At 44.5% G+C, this 20,963-nt stretch overlaps 1 protein-coding gene across 4 annotated transcripts in view; it reads right to left on the bottom strand.

Annotated features, from left to right (window-relative positions):
- The window catches only part of GPAT2 (glycerol-3-phosphate acyltransferase 2, mitochondrial), a 96,425-nt gene that overhangs the window by 18,803 nt on the left and 56,659 nt on the right, over window positions 1–20,963 (bottom strand). For all 4 annotated transcript variants that reach the window (XM_061593454.1, XM_061593452.1, XM_061593451.1 and 1 more), the window contains exons 8-13: window positions 20,225–20,361; window positions 17,565–17,664; window positions 13,247–13,456; window positions 12,284–12,394; window positions 12,084–12,169; window positions 5,601–5,719 (exon numbers count right to left, since the gene is read on the bottom strand). In XM_061593454.1, coding sequence (XP_061449438.1) covers window positions 5,601–5,719; window positions 12,084–12,169; window positions 12,284–12,394; window positions 13,247–13,456; window positions 17,565–17,664; window positions 20,225–20,361 — 763 coding nt within the window. The remainder of the gene's footprint in view (window positions 1–5,600; window positions 5,720–12,083; window positions 12,170–12,283; window positions 12,395–13,246; window positions 13,457–17,564; window positions 17,665–20,224; window positions 20,362–20,963) is intronic.

Raw genomic sequence — 20,963 nt, 5'->3', positions numbered from 1 at the left:
CGAGGCATTCAAGAGGCAGCTGGACAGCCACCTTTCGGGGTTGCTTTAATTTGGATTCCTGTACTGGACTCGATGGCCGTATAGGCCCCTGCCAACTCTATGATTCTATAACATTTCTATCTCATATTGTCTTGCTTGCCTTAAAGAAGCCTGCTAGCAACCAGAAGAGTGAGGCAATGGGCCATCCAATTCAGAGGAACTCTAATTTCTCAGGACCCAATGACTTTGCCTGACATTAGAGGCACATAATAAGAAAGAATATTATGAAAATGTTGGTGGCTGCATTGTGAAGACCCAAAAAATGAAAAAGTCAAGCCTTGAAAGACCTTAATAACCAGAAGTATTTTAACATCCTTCAAAATGGAGAATCAGCTTTAATAAAAGAAGCCATAGGGCCAAGTGAGCAAAAGTCATAAACTACATGCACAAAAGATTCTATTTTGAAAATGTTTTAAGGTCCTTTGTTCAGTTTTTAAATCAAGCAACCTAATTTAAATACAGGATTTTGACTGAACATCAGAAAAAACCTCCTAACAGTTAGAGCGGTACAACAATGAAACGAGTGACCTAGGGAGGCGGTGGGCTCTCCAACACTGCAGGCCTTTCAGAGCCAGGTGGACAGCCACCTGTCAGGTATGCTTTAATTTAGATTCCTGCATTGAGCAGGGGCTGGACTTGATGGCCTTACAGACCCCTTCCAACTCTATGATTCTATTGTTTTTAAGCACACTTTCCCCTAATGTATGCATTTTTATAAACTTTGCTTGGGTGGAAAACTGCATTGCAACATTTGGACAAATGCAAATTGCAAAGGATGGCCATGTTTTGGTTCTCATATTGTTTCAGAAAGTGTAAATTTGATAAATTCGGCTTTAAATGCTAACTGAATCAAATTTCTCCCCCATCCCTACTTGCCAAATAAAGTGCCTGGGATTTCCGGGGCACTTTTCTTTCCTTGTTGTTATGTGCCTTCAAGTCGATAACGACTTATGGCGACCCTATGAATCAGTGACCTCCAAGAGCATCTGTCATGAACCGCCCTGTTCAGATCTTGTAAGTTCAGGGCTGTGGCTTCCTTTATGGAATCAATCCATCTCTTGTTTGGCCTTCCTCTTGTTCTACTCCCTTCTGTTTTTCCAAGCATTATTGTCTTCTCTAGTGAATCATGTCTTCTCGTGATGTGTCCAAAGTATGATAACCCCAGTTTCATCATTTTAGCTTCTAGTGATAGTTCTGGTTTAATGTGTTCTAACATCCAATTATTTGTCTTTTTCGCAGTCCATGGTATCCGCAAAGCTCTCCTCCAGCACCACATTTCAAATGAGTTGATTTTTCTCTTATCCGCCTTTTTCACTGTCCATAGAGATCGGGAATACCATGGTCTGAATGATCCTGACTTTAGTGTTCAGTGATACATCTCTGCATTTGAGGACCTTTTCTAGTTCTCTCATAGCTGCCCTCCCCAGTCCTAGCCTTCTTCTGATTTCTTGACTATTGTCTCCCTTTTGGTTAATGTGCTGAGGTATTGATAATCCTTGACAAGTTCAATGTCCTCGTCAACTTTAAAGTCACATTCACTAATAGGCAAAAAACCTTGCGGTTTAAGAATGTACCTGTTTTGTTGTCCTTATGTGCCTTCAAGTTGACCCTATGAATCAGTGACCTCCAAGAGCATCTGTCGTGAACCACCCTGCTCAGATCCTGCAAGTACAGGTCTGGGGCTTCCTTTATGGAATCAATCCATCTCTTGTCTGGCCTTCCTCTTTTTCTACTTCCTGCTGTTTTTCCCAGCATTATTGTCTTTTCTAGTGAATCATGTCTTCTCATGAGGAGTGCAAAGTCATATCCTCTTTACAAAAGTCCTCCTGGATCTGTCCCTAAAAAACCTAAGGTAAGGGAAGTGCCATCCTCATCCTTCTCTGTCAGGGTCCCCTGGGTCAGTCACCACTTGCTGCTTCCTCTGACAAGCAGGGAAGGTGAGCGGTCTGAAGAGCAAGGTTTCCCAAAGACAGCTTTTTTTTCCCCAAGTACATGCCCAGCCACCTGCACAGCCATGGGCAAGCTGCAGAGTCCCAAGGAGCCCAGTTGCCCCCCAGCTGGCAGTTGCAGACAAGAAAGGGGCTGGCTTGTGCAGCTGTGGCAAGCTAAGCAGGCACTAGCCAGCTGGGGAGGACTAGCCTCAGAGGGAGGCCATGGGAAACCCCCTCTGAATGCCACTTACCATGAAAACCCTATTCATAGGGTCGCCATAAGGTGGGATCGACTTGAAGGCAGCCCATTTCCATTTACTGCCAAAAACATCAAAACTATGCCTCCAACCCTATTGTGGGCTAGCCACCAGAAGGCAGCACCACTGGGCTCCTACACAAAGCCAGGACCCAAGGACAAGTCCACCCAGTAAGCAAAGTCAGGGGTTACCAAGCCAACACATTTTCTCTACACTGAAAAAATTAAACAGCATAAGAAGGGTCCTGCTGGATCAGACCAAAGGGATCTAGTCCAGCATCCTGTTCTCACAGTGGCCATCCAGAGATGCCCATAGGACGTACATGAGCACAAGAGCACTCGTCCAGCTTGTGACCGTCAGCCACCTGTATTTAGAGATATACAGCCATCAATAGCCTTGTCCTCCAATGAATGTGCCTAATCCCCTTTTAAAGATGTCCACATTGGCAGCCACTACCACATGTGTTGTGCGAAGAAGTTCTTCTCCTTCTCTGCCCTGACTCTTCCGAACTTCAGCTTCGTTGAATGGCCCTAACCTGTATGAGAGCGGGAGAAAAGCTTCTTTCTCCACACCACAAGTAATCTCATGCACCTCTATCACGTCTGCACCTCCTTTCCTTTTTTCTAGACTAAAAAGGTCCAATTGTTGTGACCTGTCCTCATGGGGGAGTTGCTCAATCCCCTTGATAATTTCCACTGCCCTTTTCTGCACCTCTTCTAGCTCCATATTCTTTCTGATTATTGCAAGGCAAAATGCTGCATTAACTGAACACAGATTACACTTGCTGGGTTGCCCTGGCTGCCTATTTTGCTGAAGAAATGGATTGCAATGGGCCACTTTCCACTGTCTGCTTTTTTTTTAAGGGACTTGCCTCAGCAAGGCTTTTCCCAGGCAAAGTTCTCTTTTTCCAGATCATTTTAAAAAAAAGTCAGAGAGAGAGAGAACATGCTTGTGAGCCATTTGCAGGAAGTCACGCAGCCTGTGCATTAGCGAAGACAGAGAAGTTGAGGTATTATACTAAAATAACCGATAATTGGAAAGTTACATCCACACTCCGGGAGAACAGCGATAAACTAAAAAACACACCTTGACACGTGAGTTGAATCTTTTATGTAATGCAGAGGCCATGACTACAGCTTTAAGCAGCCTAATGTGATTTGCTACTCAGCAGAACATTTCAGTTACCCAACTTATAGACAGAGAAGGGAGTTCTTCATTGTGCAAGAAGTGGCACAAATTTGCTCGCCACAGCAAGCATCCCTCCCCATTTGGTTGAACTATGCAGGCCCCTGGCTCCTCCTCGCAAGCCTACAGCTAAAGAGGCAGCCTAGGGGCCATCACTGCGAGCACATGGTGATTCAGGAGGTGCTTTGAGTGGCATGCAGACGAAACCTTGCCCTTCTCCTGAGCTGAGGAGCAGGCACAGAGATTGCCCTCAATCTTGCACTACACTTTGCAAGTGCTCAGAACATCTCTGAAGCTCAGCCTGACAGCAGAGGTAAGACCTTCCCCCCACCCCCAAACTCAGAGGTGGAGCAGAGTCATGGCATCCACACACAAGGGAAAAGGGTCACTTCTTAAAATATTTTTACGTTGCTTAAATGCCTTTGATTTCCAAACATAATTCTTTAGCTCAGAAATGTGGATACAGAGTCCAGCTGCCATGTAACGCTCAGCGCTTACGCCACATTTGCCATTCATGCTGCTTCTCAACCAACCTGACATAGAAACTAATGGCTCGCATGTAGGCATCTATCTACAGGGACGTCTATAGCCCTGACAAAGAAAGCACTCCTTTCTTTGCTTCTATGATGCAGATAGGGACACAGATGGCATATCTACCAAATGAGCAGTGCATACAGCCAAACACATGTGCCAGGAACACAAAGGCACAGGAGATAACGTGCCAGAGCTGGGCTAAGCAGAAAACCCGTTAGCAGCTTATACTTTCTCAAGATTCTGCAACAAAGGCTCTTACCATATGTTGTTATGTGCCTTCAAGTCGATTACGACTTATGGTGACCTTATGAATCAGCAACCTCCAATAGCATCTGTCGTGAACCGCCCTGTTCAGATCTTGCAAGTACAGGTCTGTGGCTTCCTTTATGGAATCAATCCATCTCTTGTTTGGCCTTCCTCTTTTTCTACTCCCTTCTGTTTTTCCCAGCATTATGGTCTTCTCTAGTGAATCATGTCTTCTGATTATGTGTCCAAAGTATGATAACCTCAGTTTCATCATTTTAGCTTCTAGTGATAGTTCTGGTTTAATTAGTTCTAATTCTAACACCCAATTAAAGATCCTCAAATGCAAAGATGTATCACTGAACACTAAAGTCAGGATCATTCAGACCATGGTATTCCCAATCTTTATGTATGGATGTGAAAGTTGGACAATGAAAAAAGTGGATAAGAGAAAAATCAACTCATTTGAAATGTGCTGTTGGAGGAGAGCTTTGCGGATACCATGGACCGCAAAACAGACGAATAATTGGGTGTGAGAACAAATTAAACCAGAACTATCACTAGAAGCTAAAATAATGAACCTGAAGTTATCATACTCTGGACACATAATGAGAAGACATGATGCACTAGAAAAGACAATAATGCTTTTATTATAAACGGGAGTAGAAAAAGAGAAAGGCCAACCAAGAGATGGATTGATTCCATAAAGGAAGCCACAGACCTGAACTTACAAGATCTGAACAGGGCGGTTCACGACAGATGCCCTTGGAGGTTGCTGATTCATAGGGTTGCCATAGGTTGTAATCAACTTGAAGGCACATAACAACAACAATCTCCAAGCAAGGAGCCAAGGGTACATGGCTCGTCCCCCTCCATCTCATCCTCACAATAACCTTGTAAGTGAAGCTGAAAGAGTGATGGGATCATGGTCATTCAAGTAAGCTTCGTTGGCTGAGGGGGGATTTGAACCTGGGTCATCATAGTCGAGTATTCTAACCACTGTACCACACATAGTGAACAAGTAAGGGTTTCCTGCCCTTGGAGGAACGCCCACCTTTCCCGTTATCTTTCTAGCCCAATCTTTTGACTAGAGGACAAGCCTAGTAGCTCAGGCAGCAGCATGAAGGACTGCCTCTTCTTGGAAAGAGGACAGCATTCTGCTGTGTCAGTAGCAGAAGTTATCAAATGATTCAACTGCAAAGATGCAGTAGAGTAACCACTTCCCCTTCAGCTTAACTGGAGGCCAGGCTGAAGCAGAGGATCATTCAGAGGCACAGCAAACCACCTCCTATCAGGATGGGCAGAAATTACCTATCACCACAGAAGCTGTGCAAGAATTACCAGCCTAGGCACCTGTCTCCCCCAAACCCACAGAGGTAAAACAATCATTCCAGACAAAGTTGGAACCCACCGCTCAGCGTGTGGAGGCTCAAACGGTACACCAAGATTTCCTGCTCTACATTCAGTGCCACGATGCCTTTGGAGCCTGGTGACCTTTGTTCCAGTTTCTCATAATCCAGCACGCTGGAGCTAGAAAAGGAGAACAAGGATGGGAAAGGAAAAGCTTTTTAAAACAGGGTTGCAAGTACAGATGTTGCTTCCCCTCCCCCCCAGTACTGTCTGTCTTTTATCCTTATTACATTTTTATCCCACTTTTCCTCCAAAAGGAGCTCAGAAAGGCATACACAGTTCCACACACACACTTTATCCTCGCAACCCAGTTAGGTAGATTAGGCTAACTGATGGTGATAGGTCCTTAGTCACCCAGTGAACATATGGCAGAGATTTGAAGCTGGATCTCTTTGGTCCTTGTCTGATGTTCTAACCGCAGCACCACACTGGCCTTGTAATCCCGCCACACCCACTTAGCACCACCACTCCCATTTTTGGCCACACCTCTTCTCTACACAGACAGATACAGCAGTACCTTGAATGTGCCTTTCCCTCCCCACTGAGCAGATGCAGCCTGTCCCCTCAACATGTGCACCTCTCTTTTCAGAAATTAAGCCATATACTCCATAGCAGCCTCATGCTGGTTCTGAAATGTTTAAATTGGAGCTGGGGAACCTCAGGCCACGGGGAGAAACGTGGCCCTCCTGGCCTCTCTGTCTGGACCTCAGGACTCCCAAGCAAGACCTCGCCAAACCTGCACTGGACCTTCCTCACATACTGTTGCCTGCCCATGATGAATCCTTGAACTGCAATAATAAAAATTATCATTATTTATTTATACCCCGCTTTTCGGCCCAAGGCAGCTTACAGAAGACACAAATATCAAAATACAATATAAGAATACATCAATAAAACAATAAAGCGATACGATTTACAAAACACAATTTACAAGAGTTAAACCACCACAACAATAATGCCATTTACATGCCTGGGTAGAGAGGGGAGTAGAAGCCTCTGATTTTTCCAATGGCTGGAATGGATCCTTCCTGTGCAAAGAATCACATCTGTTGCTCTTCCTACTTTTGCCCCGGTCCCACCCAGCACTGGCATGTGTCGTGGAATTTATGACTAGGTTCTTTCTGGAGGAGACTTAACAATGAAGCCAAAACCTGGTTTAAGGTTATTTATTCCGCAAAGCACTTAGCTGGAGCAAAGTACAGAACTCAACTAAAATGGTGGTTAGATACAGACATATATATACCCCCACATTCGTCATGGCCATGGCAACAGCTTCATCCAATTATTCTATGCTACTGTGATGTTCTGCCCCCTGTACCAGCCATCCTCCATGCGTTCCTGCGGTATCAGTATCCTTGGCACATGATGTTCAGTTTAATACAGCAGTACTATTCACTATTGTCTACGTGACCCCCCTGCTTACAGGGGATGGCGGTCAGAATTCTCCTCCCATGCGACCCTCAAAAGGTTGCCCACGACAGAACGTGGCCCTTAGAATGAAAAAGGTTCCCCCTACTGTGTTTAAAAGCTTAGAGGCTCTTTCTGTACTCCTGCTGAGCCTCACGCCAGCAATCCATCACAGACAACAGCCGTTCAACCTCACAGTTGTTTTTAGCAGACCCACACCTCCTACCCAAGGAGCTGGTGTGGTGAAGTGGTTAGAGTGTCAGGCTAGGACCAGGGAGACCAGGGTTCAAATCCACACTTGGCCGTGAAGTTCACTGGGTGCCCTTGGGCCGGTCACCGCCTCTCAGCCTAACCTGCCTCACAGGGTTGTTGTGAGGATAAAATGGAGAAGGGGAGGACCACGTATGCCACCTTGAGCTCCTTGGAGGAAAGGTGGGATATAAATGCAATAAGCACTTAGGAACATAAGAAGCTGCCTTTGCTGAGCCAGACAACTGATCCACCTAGGCTAGGAATATCAACATTAAGGTTGGGCAGAAGGTAGACTGGGATCTACTGTAACTTGCTGGATAATTTGCAGTGAACTGGCAAAGGCTTCTGCCTCCCAAGAGTTTAAATGACCTTTACATTAGGCTGTTAGAATCTCTTATCTGTAGTAATTCAGGTGAAAATTTGTATTGGTCTATGAAGGCCACCCCTGCATAGGCTCTTGGGGTACAATAAGTAATTGGCTCTACCTCCTGAGCCTCAGTCTCTACCACAATGCCGTTGCCTTTTGCCCTTGGGGAATAGTTCCCAGTGGAGAAAGTATGCTTTGCTCCCAAGTTTGCTTGTGGGTGCTATAGGGCAAGGGGGCAAAGCCACCCAGGCTAACAAATGGCCACCATAATGACATTAAGCCTGCATCTACGCAGCGCTGTTCTTGGAATATCTCACCCTGGTCAAGTAATAGGTGGAGAAATTTCAATTTTTTACTGAATTTTTCACCAGCATGTCAACCTAGTTATAGTCTCTAGTAAAGGCCTATGATCTTGGCTGTCTGGAGTCTGACATAAAACCAGAAGTATTTCATCTTGCTTGCTAAAAGGATGCTGAAGCTGTAGTTTCTGACAAGTACACAAGGTCTACTGTTGGTTGTAATCGAGGTTTACTTCAGCTGGGGATACAAACAGTAAAGAGACATTATTCTCGCTGTTCTTGCAGGAGCCGTTTTGATGAGTAAACCCAAAGTTTTCCTGAGGTCATGCACTGATCAAGGGTATATTTGTGAAGAGACAACATGAAGTTGTACTATCCTTGTAGAACTATTTTTAGTTAAACCGTTCAGGACTCTTCCCACTACATCCCCGCATGAATATGCAAACCAGAAAGCAAAACTGGAAAGGACAGCTAACACCATGGAAGACAGAAACAAAATTCAAAGGGATCTTGATAGGCTGGAGCACTGGGCTGAAAACAACAGAATGAAATTCAACAGGAATAAGTGCAAAGTTCTACACGTAGGAGAAAGAAACTAAAGGCACAGTTATAAGATGGGGGATACTTGGCTGAGCAATGCTACGTGCCAGAAGGAACTCTGAATTGTTATTGAATACAACCTGAACATGAGCCAACAGTGTGATGTGGCTGCAAAAAAGGCAAATGCTTCTTTGGGCTGCATTAACAGAAGTATAGTTTCCAAATCACATGAAATACTAGTTCCCCTCTATTCAGCACTGGTTAGGCCTCATCTTGAGTACAACTCCAGTTCTGGACACCACACTTTAAGAAGGGTGGAGACAAACTGGAACAAATTCAGAGGAGGGCAATGAGAATGATCAGGGGCCTGGAAACAAAGCCCTATCAGCAGAGACTAAAAAAACTGAGATGTTTAGCCTGGAGAAGAGACTGAGGGGAGATATGACAGCACTCTTCAAGTACTTATTTATTAAATTTATATCTCGCCCTTCCTCCCAGTAGGAGCCCATGACGGCAAACAAAAGCACTAAAAACACTTTAAAACATCATAAAAACAGACTTTAAAATACATTTAAACAAAAACATCCTTAAAACATATTAAAACAAACCATCTTTAAAAACATTTTTTAAAAAGCTTTAAAAACATTTAAAAAAAAGGTTAAAAAACATCTTAAAAAGCAATTCCAACACAGACGCAGACTGGGATAAGGTCTCAGCTTAAAAGGCTTGCTGAAAGAGGAAGGTCTTCAATAGGTGCTGAAAAGATAGCAGAGATGGCGCCTGCCTAATATTCAAAGGGAGGGAATTCCACAGGGTAGGTCCCGTCACACTAAAGGTCCGTTTCCTATGTTGTGCAGAACGGACCTCCTGATAAGATGGTATCTGCAGGAGGCCCTCACCTGCAGAGCACAGTGATCGACTGGGTATGTAAGGGATAAAACGGTCTTTCAGGTATCCTGGTCCCAAGCTGTATAGGGCTTTGTACACCAAAACTAGAACCTTGAACTTAGGCAGGTAGCTAACAGGTAGTCAGGGCAATTGTTTCAGCAGCCAGGTGACATGTTGACAATACCCTGCCCCAGTGAGCAGTCTCGCTGCCGCATTTTGCACCAGCTGCAGCTTCTGGACCAACCTCAAGGGCAGCTCCACAAAGAGGCCATTACAGTAATCCAGCTTGGAGGTTACCAGTGCATGGACAACAGTGATCAGGCTATCCCGGTCCAGAAATGGCCACAGCTATCTTACCAACCGAAGCTGGTAAAAGGCACTCCTAGCCACTGAGGTCAACTGGGCCTCTAGTGACAAAGATGGCTCCAGGAGCACACCCAGACTACAAACCTGCTGTTTCAGAGGGAGTACGACCCCATCCAAAGCAGGCAACTGATCAATTAGCTGAACTCGGGAACCACCAACCCATAGTGTCTCCGTCTTGCTAGGATTCAGACTCAGTTTATTGGACCTCATCCAGCCCACCACCGAGTCCAGGCAGCAGTCCAGGGCTTGCACGACCTCTCCTGATTCAGATATTACAGGGAAATAGAGCTGGGTATCGTCAGCGTACTGCTGACACCTCATCCCAAATTTCCTGATGACTGCTCCCAAGGGTTTCATATAGATGTTAAACAGCATGGGGGACAAGATGGCACCCTGCGGCATTCCACAGCACAACTGCCAGGGGGCCAAAAGACAGTCACCCAATGCTAGTCTCTGAAAATGACCTTGGAGATAGGATCGGAACCACTCTAAAACAGTGCCTCCAATACCTAACTCATCCAGTCGGTCCAGAAGGATACCATGGTCAATGGTATCAAAAGCCGCTGAGAGATCAAGTAAGAATAACAGGGTCGCACTCTCCCTGTCCTTCTCCTGTTAATGGTCATCCATCAGGACAACCAAGGCTGATTCAGTCCCATAACCAGGCCTGAACCCAGACTGGAACAGGTCAAGATAATCTGTTTCATCCAAGAGTACCTGCAATTGCTGCGCCACAACCCTCTTCATCACCTTCCCTAAGAAGGGGGTATTTGCAACCAGTTGGTAGTTGTCACAAACCAATGGGTCCAGGGTGGGCTTTTTCAGGAGTGGTTGGATCATCGCCTCTTTCAGGGCAGCTGGAACCACTCCCTCCCGCAACAACGCATTGACCACAGCCTGAATCCACCCTGTCAAACTCTCTCAGCAAGCTTTAATAAGCCAAGAAGGGCAAGGGTCAAGAGGACTTTGCTGGCTGTATTGTTGCAAGCACCTTGTCCACATCATCAAGCCACATCAACTAAAACTGATCCCAAAAAGCTGCAGCAGACATTGCACTGGACACCTCATTGGGGACTACAGTAGATGTGGATGGGAAATCAAGATTGCTATGGAGGTGAGCAACTTTACCCTTAAAGTGCCTTGCAAGTACTTGAAAAGATGCCACACAGAGGAGGGCCAGGATCTCTTCTCAATCATCCCAGAGTGCAGGACACAGATTAATGGGCTCAAGTTGCAGGAAGCCAGATTTTGGCTGAACTTCAGGAAAAGTTTCTTAACTGTTAGAGCAGTACGACAATGGAGCCAATGACCTGGGGAGGTGGTGGGCTCTCCAACGCTGGAGGCATTCAGGAGGCAGCTGGACAGCCTCCTGTCGAGGATGCTTTAAGTTGGATTCCTCCACTGAAGAAGGGGCTGGACTCGATGGCCTTATAGGCTCCTGCCAACTCTATGATTCTATGCTTCTTGCTCGGAAGAAGCTTATTATTTGTCGCTTACAAATTTGTGTCTTTTGAGTCTATTGTTTGCTTCCTGCAAGCTCCTATGTGCTGTTTCAATATGTAAGCTGGAAGTCCTATCATGGGTCAAACAAGTATGCAAGAAATGGCTAATAATTTATTCTCCTGCCCACGTAGTTTGCTGCACACAGTTTTCAAGTACTCAGGCTCTATATTAATACCGGCTCAGCCTCACCTTCTCAGTTATGGGACACATGAGCTCAGGCACAGCCATCATATGATGAGATACAAAAAGGGAGATGCATGATCAAAAACATGGAACTGTGCTCTCTCTCCCCCACCCCACCCCACTCCCATTCTGAAAGCAATTTCACTTTCCTTACAAGTGGGGATGAAAGGATATATCCACTTTGCCTCTCTCTATTTCTCACTTTTCCAGGTTTCTGCAGCGGATTTTATTTTTTATTTTTTTTAAAAAACTCTCAAGAAAAGTCTTCAGCATTTTAGTGCTGATTTCTCCTAGTAAACACATTTTTGTTTGCAATTTTGACTGAAATACACTTTTTGCCAGCAATTGTTCTTAGCATAATTCATTTTTGCATGTTATTTTCACTTATATTTATTTTTATACACACTGTCCCCTAATATATGCATTTTTGTAAACATTGTTTAGAGAACCGCATTGCAAAATTCAGATAAGTACGAATTTTGAAGGATGGCTGTTTTTCAGTTCTCCTGTTGTTTCAAAAGGTGCCAATTTGATAAATTCAGCTTTAAATGAGAACTGAATCAAAATTCTCCCTCATCCCTACTTACAAGCGACACTGAGAGTCAAGTGTTTGCTACACCTCGATCACAATTTGTAGGCCTCGTCTTGGTGGGCCACCACAATTCTAGAGCAGAGTTACCGTTTGCCAAGTATTTCTGGCAAGAGGAGCTCCTCCAGACACTTCCTAGAGCCGCTCTGTGTGAAGAGGTTGTTTGAGACGTACTCCTAGGCAGAAAGGAACATAAACCAATAGAAACATCACCCATCCTGCCAAAGGCTTGGGAAGATTTGCCACTCTTCAGCAATCTTCTTTTGAGGCCAAATGCTTCAGGGGCCTACCTGCAAAGAGAAGGGCTGAGCAAAATCCACCCGGACACAGCCCAGTCCCCAACAAGCAGCTCGGCAGATGGTCCAGAAGGATGTCCAGAGACTGAGGGTCTGGGTGGGGCCCTGGCAAAACAGAACATGGGTTAACTTTTTAAAATTTAGACTTGGTTTGCAGAGGCAGCAGAATCAAGCAGTAGAATCCTAAAGGGGGAGAGTGGGCTATGCCACTTCAGACTGCAGGTGGGTGATCAATTATTTTTAATGCTCCTTAAGTAAAATAAAAAGGGCTGAATCCAATGCTACACCTACTCAGAGTAGATCCATTGAAGGTAATGGACATGACTAACTTAAGTCCATTGATTTCAATGGGTCTGCTCCAAGTAAGATGCCATAGGGATGTATCCAATGGTAGTCACACTCAAGAGTAGACCACTGAAATGAATAGACATGGTTAACATAGGTTTTTTAATTTTCAACAGGTCTACTCTGAGTAGAAGTCAGTTGGATCCAACCCTTAGTTACGATGGTTAATTCCATGGAGATATTCAGAGCACCTCCCAATTCTATTTCGTTGGATGATTTTCCATTTTTGCATCTGAAAATATGGACAAGGTGCTTGGAGAAGTGCCCAAAGAAGTCCTCACTCAATCTGGAAGCCTGTCACAACTATCGGCTTGTCCCCAACATTCCCTTCCTAGGCAAGGCACAAGGGGTCTATATGGCCATCGGGTCCAATGCAGGAATCCAAATCAAAGCATTCCTGACAGATGGCTGTCCAGCTGCCGCTTGAATGCCTCCAGTCGGGCAGCCGGGCACTGGATTCACCTCAGCTGACTCCTTGGGGCACAGGGATGCTGAACTGTGGGGTGAGTGCACCACTTCAACTGCCCAACACTGAACATTTTGTTGCTAACTATAACACCTGAAGTATGGATTCTCAGACTCCTCCAGCCCCCTTGCCACAGCAGTTCTTACCACTTTCCCCCTGTGAATGGAGTCGGGAGCCACATCATAGGAGATTCCAATGGGTACCATCATGACGTCGGGGACAGTGCCTGCATGGAAAGTACTGAACACCAAGCTCAGCCACTCCCTGCTGGAGGCTGAGAGCTGCAGTGAACCGGAGGAGGCCTCTTCCAGGAAGATCACAAGTGGTTGCCTGCTTCGGAGCAGTTCCTCGACATACTGTGAAGGCAGAGGCAGGAGCCTGTAAGAGCATAGGCAACAGCAAAGTAGGCAGTGCTGGCTGGTGGCTCCATGTCTGTGGGGCAGTGGAATCCACTCCGGGTTTTAGTCTGGACTTTCAAGGAGATTTTGGCGCCTTGTACAGCTCCTGGAAAGTTGGGACTAAAACCCAAAGCCAATTCTACTGCCCCACAGACATGGAGCCTCCAGCTGTCACTGAGCATAGGAGAAGGATCACATTTTCCTACAGTGGGGAAGGCTGAAAATCTCCCACCCAATGAGTCAGGGCTAATTCCAGAGGGATGGTTGTCTTAGACTATTGCAGGAAAAGCAACAAAAGGAAAAGGCTAACAGATTTGTGGTATCAGAAGCTTTTATGGACTGAAACCCACTTAGAAGCATGAAATGCTATCCTCAATAGGTAGTTTAGTAGTCAGACCATCACACAAACAGAAAAAAATGTAAACCGTGGGGGCCAAAGAGCCATGAAATGCAGGAGTTCCAAGAGATCTGAGACATGTTTATGCAAACTCAGAGTACGCATATGACCATTCACAATAACTGTAATTGACAATAATTATCCTGCCATGCTTTGCGATGCTCAGCTGGGAGAAGGAGAGAAATCCCTAGTCTTGATTAAGTCCTAAGCTAAAATAATCTTGTTTGCTGATGAACTGTAGTTTATTATGAAGCATATGCCATAATACAATCAATTTTTGATGAACATATATTTTGAATATAAATGAAACTGTTCTGTTGGCATGCAGAAAATGCACAGAGAGTGATACTGGGCACAAAACTAAGCTCCCTGAGAATTTCAGTTTTCTTTTTGAAAAGTCCTTGTGCTTGTGAATATATTATTGAAAATGTGTGGGCAACATCTGCCAAAATCTCAGAAGCTAGAGAGATGGCGGAATAAGATTCCCAGTGGATGGGGGCAGAGTGTCAGCACCTTCAGACATCCCTACTCTCCCCTATGATTAGCAAAATCAGAAAAAAACCACTGAGGATAATAAAAATTGCAGAAGTAATTCTGCGTATTATAGAGGTTGCAGAATTCAGGCTTGAGCAAATGAGGCTTTTTCATCAGTGGGGCAGGGGAAACAACAAAAAGGCTGGGTGTGTGTGATACAGTAGAGGTCTGTTGAATAATAAACCAACTGGCAAGACTTACAGAGACATTGCCTCCTCTCTCTACTGCAAGAATTTAAGGGTCACTAAAAAAATCCTGACAGAATGTTCAGTCTGACAACACAAAGTCCTTTGCATGACTTACAATACATATAGAATTCATTGCTAGAAGAGGTAGTGACAGCCACTGATATGCACATCTAAGCTAGAGGCCATTAGCCACCTGCAGTACACTTCTCATTATCAGCTGCCAGGGACAAGCCTCAGGACAGGGCTACCTCCATCTTGCTCTACCTGTGAGCATCCCAGGGGCAGCTCAACAGTCACCATTTGGAATAGGAATGGGGGAGAAATGCAACTCAGTTCATGTTTAAAGCTGAATTTATCAAATTTGCACTTTCCGAAACAATATGAGAACCGATACACAGCCATCCTTCGAAATTCACACTTTACTGAATTTTGCAATGCAGTTCTCCGCCCAAGCAATGTTTACAAAAATGCATATATTAGGGGAAGTGTGCACAAAATGAACATATTGGTGAAAATAGCATACCAAAATGCATTATACTAGGATCAATTGCTTGCAAAAATGTGTACTTTTGTCAAAACTACATACAAAAATGTATTCATTAGGAGAAATTTGCACTAAAATGCTGAATTTTTTTATGAGGATTTTTTTTTAAAAAAATTGCAAGTTGCTGCAGAAATGTGGAGAACCAAATGTAAGATTTAGAAAGATGAGAAACAGAGAGAACCAAAATTGACAGATTCTTCCATCCTTGTTTGGAGACAAGTCCTAGACTAGATGGACCATCCACTTGGCCTTTTGTTCCAACCAATATGAGGAACAAGCCTTCATACTTAACGGCCAAGCAAATGGGGAAAGAACAAACTGAAAACAAAATAGTTAAAGCAGTTCTGAGCCCAGGACATGCACATACAATCTATGGGGTTCAGCTAATATATCGTCAACAAGACAGATGAGCCTGTTGTCACCCGAAGCTGCCAACATCCACAGGGCTCCCAGGCTGATGAGATCCTGGCTGTGCAAAGGGGCTGTTACTGTTGTGAGTGGGTAGAGATGTTTGTGCTTTCCCCAAAGGTGTCTGGCAGAGAAGGAGGAAATTATAACCCCAATTTGCAAACGCAGTTGTCACTTTCTGGCTGAGGCAGCAAGCTGTGCGGGTTTCAAATCTGCATCCCAATGAAATAAAAGATCAAATCAACTTTTTGTGCTTTGCGGAAGAGACCATGCATGAATATCACTGGTCCCTTGGACACTAGAGGCTATTCCACGTCCCTTCACCAAGCAGATTCTGGCAAAGCAAAATTGATTTCTCTCTCTCCCTCACATATACACATGGCAGAGATTCAGATTCACCAAGTCTCATTTCAGCTCTAATGAAACATAATAGGTAGATATATCATTTGCCGATATGTCTAGATTGTAAAAACACACCCCACAAAAAACAGTGTCATGAATACAAAACAAGATTTCATCAGACTTGGATTTGGGGGCGGGGGAAAGAAAAACTAAGAACAATAGGATTTGTTTTTTGTTTTTTTAAGAACAGAAACTATTTAACCATAACAAAATGAAGGCACACAGAGTTCTAAGGTATCACCATTGAAATCTGCTTGAAGAAGGCACCTGCCCCCTCCAAATCTACCCATAATGAAAGCTCAATTCTGTAAGGTCACTTGCAGAAACAATTCTATATTTGACCTAATCTGCAACATTCAACACATACCCAAACTTTTGATGGATCCACTCAACCCACGTTCTCATGAAGCCAACACAGCTGGGTGAATCACCTCAAGTTATGCTCTGGCCATCATGGAAGTTATATTTCAGCCAGGCTCTTAAAGGCCTGGGCCACACAGGATACACGCCATTAAGAAAAGGAATCTGTGTAAGATTTCCACACATGCTTGGCTCCATTAAAATACACTTACCACATGTACTGGTCCATTCATGTGTAATGCTCACATGACAACAGCACACGCACACACCTGTGTCAACATTAACAAGTGAATGGGCCAGTGGATGTGATAAGTGCATTTCAATGTGACGGGTGTGCATGGGAAGGTTACGTAGGCAAAGGCTTCCTGCATGGGCTGTGGACTATAGGCAAGCCAGGCCTTAACCACCGGCTGGGAATTCTGAAGCTCCTCCAGAGTCAGGCAGAGACAGCTGGAGGGGATCCTAGGCAAGGGCAGAGAAGCAGCACTGCTGGCCACCTTCCTCCTCAGGCGTTATCTCTGCTTTAGCAGCTAATTATCCCTGGCTCCAATCCCTATCAACCCCTAGGGACAATGGGCTGCTAAAGGAGAGATAAGCAAAGATAAACCTCCGGCAGGTAACAACTTTTCTATTCCGATAGGCTTTTGGGAACTGACTGCAAGGGCTTTTAATAGTGTGCTGCTTTACTTCCCTTTATTCTTTGGCTTTTTTAATGGATATGTTTTAAATGGTTTTAATTCTATTTAATTTTAATTCTATTCAATGGATTCCACTTTGTAGCTGTTTTAGCTTTATTTATTTATTTATTTATTACATTTATATCCCGCCTTTCTTTTCATCATAGAACTGTACACACAATAAAAACCATGTAAAAAAACCTAAAATCATCATCAACTCACAATTACAGAACAGTATTTTCTTAACTACCTTGCATAAGCTTGGTAGCATGGAAAAGCTTTCAGCAGACATTTAAAAGTTAAAACACAAAGTGCCTGTTGAATCTCTGTTGGCAGAACATTCCACAGGACTGGGCCAAAGACACTAAAGGCTCAATTTCTTGTTGCTGTCAAATGAGCCCCTCCAATGTGGGGGACAACCAAGGACAGATGCTCCTGCAAATGATCTCAGTGATTGGGCTGGGATATAAAGGGCTCAGGCAATCTCTAAGGGATGCCCACATGCTCATAGCCACCAGAGTGTCCCTTCCTTCCAAAGACAAAACACTCAACTTACTGAAGCTAGCACAGCCCTGGAGAGGGCCCCTTGGTCGCTGTCGCAGGCCAGTTCCACTCCTTGTGACATGAATACCCCTCCTAAGCGAGCCAGCAGAGCCCTGAACAAATAAGAGCAGAGAGGGTGGCAAGTTTATTATGAGCCAGTGTACTCCACATCCTACACTGTGCAAAAAGTGGAGTTTAGTCTGTGGGACACAATTCAGCATCCCACCAGTTTCAATTGTCTTTTTCTTTTAAAGGAATGCAGTATTTCTAGCTGTAGACATAAGCCTGAATTGTATCCACACCATACATTTAAAGCACTCTTATACACTTTAACAATTATGGCTTTCTGCAAAGAATCCTAGGAACGGTGGGATTTGTTAAGGGTGCTGAGAGTTAAGAGACCCCTTACAGAGCTCCAATTCCCAGAACACTTAACAAGCTACAGTTCCCAGGATTCTTTTGGGAGGGGGAGCCATGGCTCTTAAAGTAGTACACGAGTGCTTTAACTGAATGGTGTGAACATGACCTGAAAAGCACGACAGCCGCAGCTACTGACATTCAAAAGCTGAACAGAAGGAAAGAAGGTCTTCCAGCAGCTTTAATGCTCTGTGCAACGCAGAAGAAAACATGTGGAAGATAAGAACATGTGCCTGTTTTAAATCAGTCTGCAGCCCCTTTTTGGAGGTACACAATTAAGGATATCTTGATTCAGAATTTTTTATTTTCTAATTTTATTAATAGATAAAGGGAGGGATGAGAAACGGTTAAGTGGGAAGAGTCAAATCTGTCCAACTGGAAAGTTAAATTCTGCAAGCTCGTTGTGGGCAGAACACATTATGCAAATTCCACAAATTATTTAAAATATTGTTCTTTCATTTAATAAGACTTATGAAATCTGATTTATTAGACCCAAACGGCACACAGCATCAGCAGAAGTGGTAAAAGCTTTTTCAAGACGGAGCCACCCACGCTAATTACAAAACAGAGAACAAGTGGAAGGGAAGCTTCCAAGACAAATCAAACCACTGGCAAACCGAGGGGGTAGGGTAGGGATAAAAAGTGGGAAAGGCCTTGCTCACAAACATTGCCAGCGTTGGAATCTTTAAAGCACCTTCGTCACCCTGATGCCCTCCATGCTGGCTGGAGCTGATGGGAGTTGTAGGCCAAAACAGATGTGAGGGCATCTATGCAGTGGGGGCCTCGAATGACCAGACCCATCAGCTGCAGCCCCATGGGGAACAGCTGCATTGTGAGGGAACAGCTGAGCTCCATTCAACTAGGACGGGGTGACCAAGGAGACTCTTTCCCCATTCGTCCACCATGACTTTGCTGTGTTTAATTTCCCTTTCTCCTCCCCCCCCCCCGGGGCACGCTCTTCAAATGCTCGTCTCTCACTGGAACGGAGCCCTGTCAGAGTCTGTCTGATTGCAAAGAGGGCAGGAGGTCACCTGAGTGCAGCAGAAAGAGGCCTCTCCTCCTCCAGACATTATACTAGGAAAGAGCCTTTCCAATACGGGAAAGGTTAAGAATGGTCCCTCTTTTTTGTTGTATGTTGAAAAGTCAGTAAAAAGTTAAATACAAAAGTTAAATACAAAAACCCAAGGGAGGGGCCGTTCCCCCACCCTAGCCATCCTCCACTTGAGGAAAGAACCTGGAATTTCATCACAACCTTAGGGCCAAACATGTTAACTGCATGGATGTAATTACCTGTATTTTGGTAGAGTAAATACATCAAGAGGGAAACTTCAAAAAAGTCACAGATTCCCTTTTCTTATTTGTTTGCTAATTGGATTTATATACCACCTTTTTGCCAAAGCTCCCAAGGCGGTTTACAGTGTTGCTGCTCTCCCACGAGGGATCCATTGGCCAGGGCTGGTATGAAAACATTCTGTCAATCTAGTGAGCTGGTATCGATTCGAGTTTGTTCTTTGTCTGCAAGCCACTGCTTTCACTGATCATTCCCCCCCCCAATGGAAATAATACTGATGTTAATATTGATATTTTGAAAGGAAATATCGATAAAGGAAATATTGATAAACAGAAGGAAATATCAATAAAATATTGATATTAATATTAATGTTTTAGATGCGGGTCCATTTCTGAAAATAGCAACGAAAAATCACCACATAACAATCCAGTCCACAATAATAGCAAACTAATGGAAAATTCGGTACCAAATCCGAATTGGGTGGAATTCTAGCACATCCCTCTCTCCCATACACTCACCAGCAGATAAAAATAAAACAGACCAAAGACAAGCCCCTCCTCCCCCATCCTTCCTTCTCCCAGGGCAGAATGGTGTTCATTGGCTTGGGGGGGGGAGGACAGTCTGACTGGTGCCTCCCCCAGATGTTGATGGGCTTCCCAGGTTGATGGGAGTTGTAGTCCGACAACATTCAGAGGCACCAGGTTGTCAAAGGCTGATGCAGTGGATTCAAAACCATTCAAATACATAATCTCAATAATCCTAACCACCATCTTGAAATGTGTCTATATTATCCTTATATTTCAGATCAGGGGTTGCTAAAGCTGAGCGTGAGAGAAAGGCTTTGCAAATGACATATTGGAATAAATTCCAAATTCCCTCAAGCAAACTGATGGTGAAAGGGGAAGGGGAGAATCCCACAGAGGTATATGAAAACACATGTTCTCATACCTCAAAATGTGACTTACCTGTACGTTGGAGTATAAGTTTTGCATTCATAAGTCACTCTGGGCATGCCTAGGCCTTGTGAGACTAGAAGGAGAGGAAGCAATAGCCTGTCCAGCTGAGATTTGTGGGTTGACAGAAACACCACTGGAACATCAGGCTGGAAGTAGGAAAAACAGAACAATCCTAAGCAACAGGAAACACATATAGCAAAAAGGATCCAACGCAGAAGCTTCATGTAACAAAAGAGCCTCTAAGCACCCCAAAGGCCAATAGGTGGCCAAATTCTGGCTCAGGAAGCACATGTGGCTCTTGAACCCTACAACTCCTGTGCTGACTTGGGGCTGATGGGAGTGGTAGTCCAAAGCACTTGGGAGACACCAGGTTGGCTAAGCCTGTTCTAGAAGGTCCAAACTCTAAAGCTCCTCTCAGACATTCACTTAGTAATGGCTTTGTAGCCCATATTGCAGACGGGAGACTGACAGACTGTGGCTTGCATATGGCCAGCAGTATGGGCACAACAGCAGCAAATCTGACATCAACAAAGCCCTGAGGGAAAAAGGAAACATTAGAACTCATAAAAACAAAAAAAACAGAAAGAAATAAAACCCACAATTAGTTGGACCAAAGGTCAGAGACTCAATGATCAAAAAACTCTTCAGGAAGGAAGAGGCAGCATGGGAATAAAAACCAGGCACTTGCACATTCCAGCATCCTGCCAAGCCCATTTGTGTTCCAAAAGACTATGGCTGCAGCCAAGGT

The sequence above is a fragment of the Rhineura floridana genome, chromosome 12 (genome assembly GCF_030035675.1).
Source record: "Rhineura floridana isolate rRhiFlo1 chromosome 12, rRhiFlo1.hap2, whole genome shotgun sequence".
Classification (NCBI taxonomy): Eukaryota; Metazoa; Chordata; class Lepidosauria; order Squamata; family Rhineuridae; genus Rhineura; species Rhineura floridana.
Note: the sequence above shows the minus strand (reverse complement) of the source record. Positions and strands in the feature narration are given on the sequence as shown.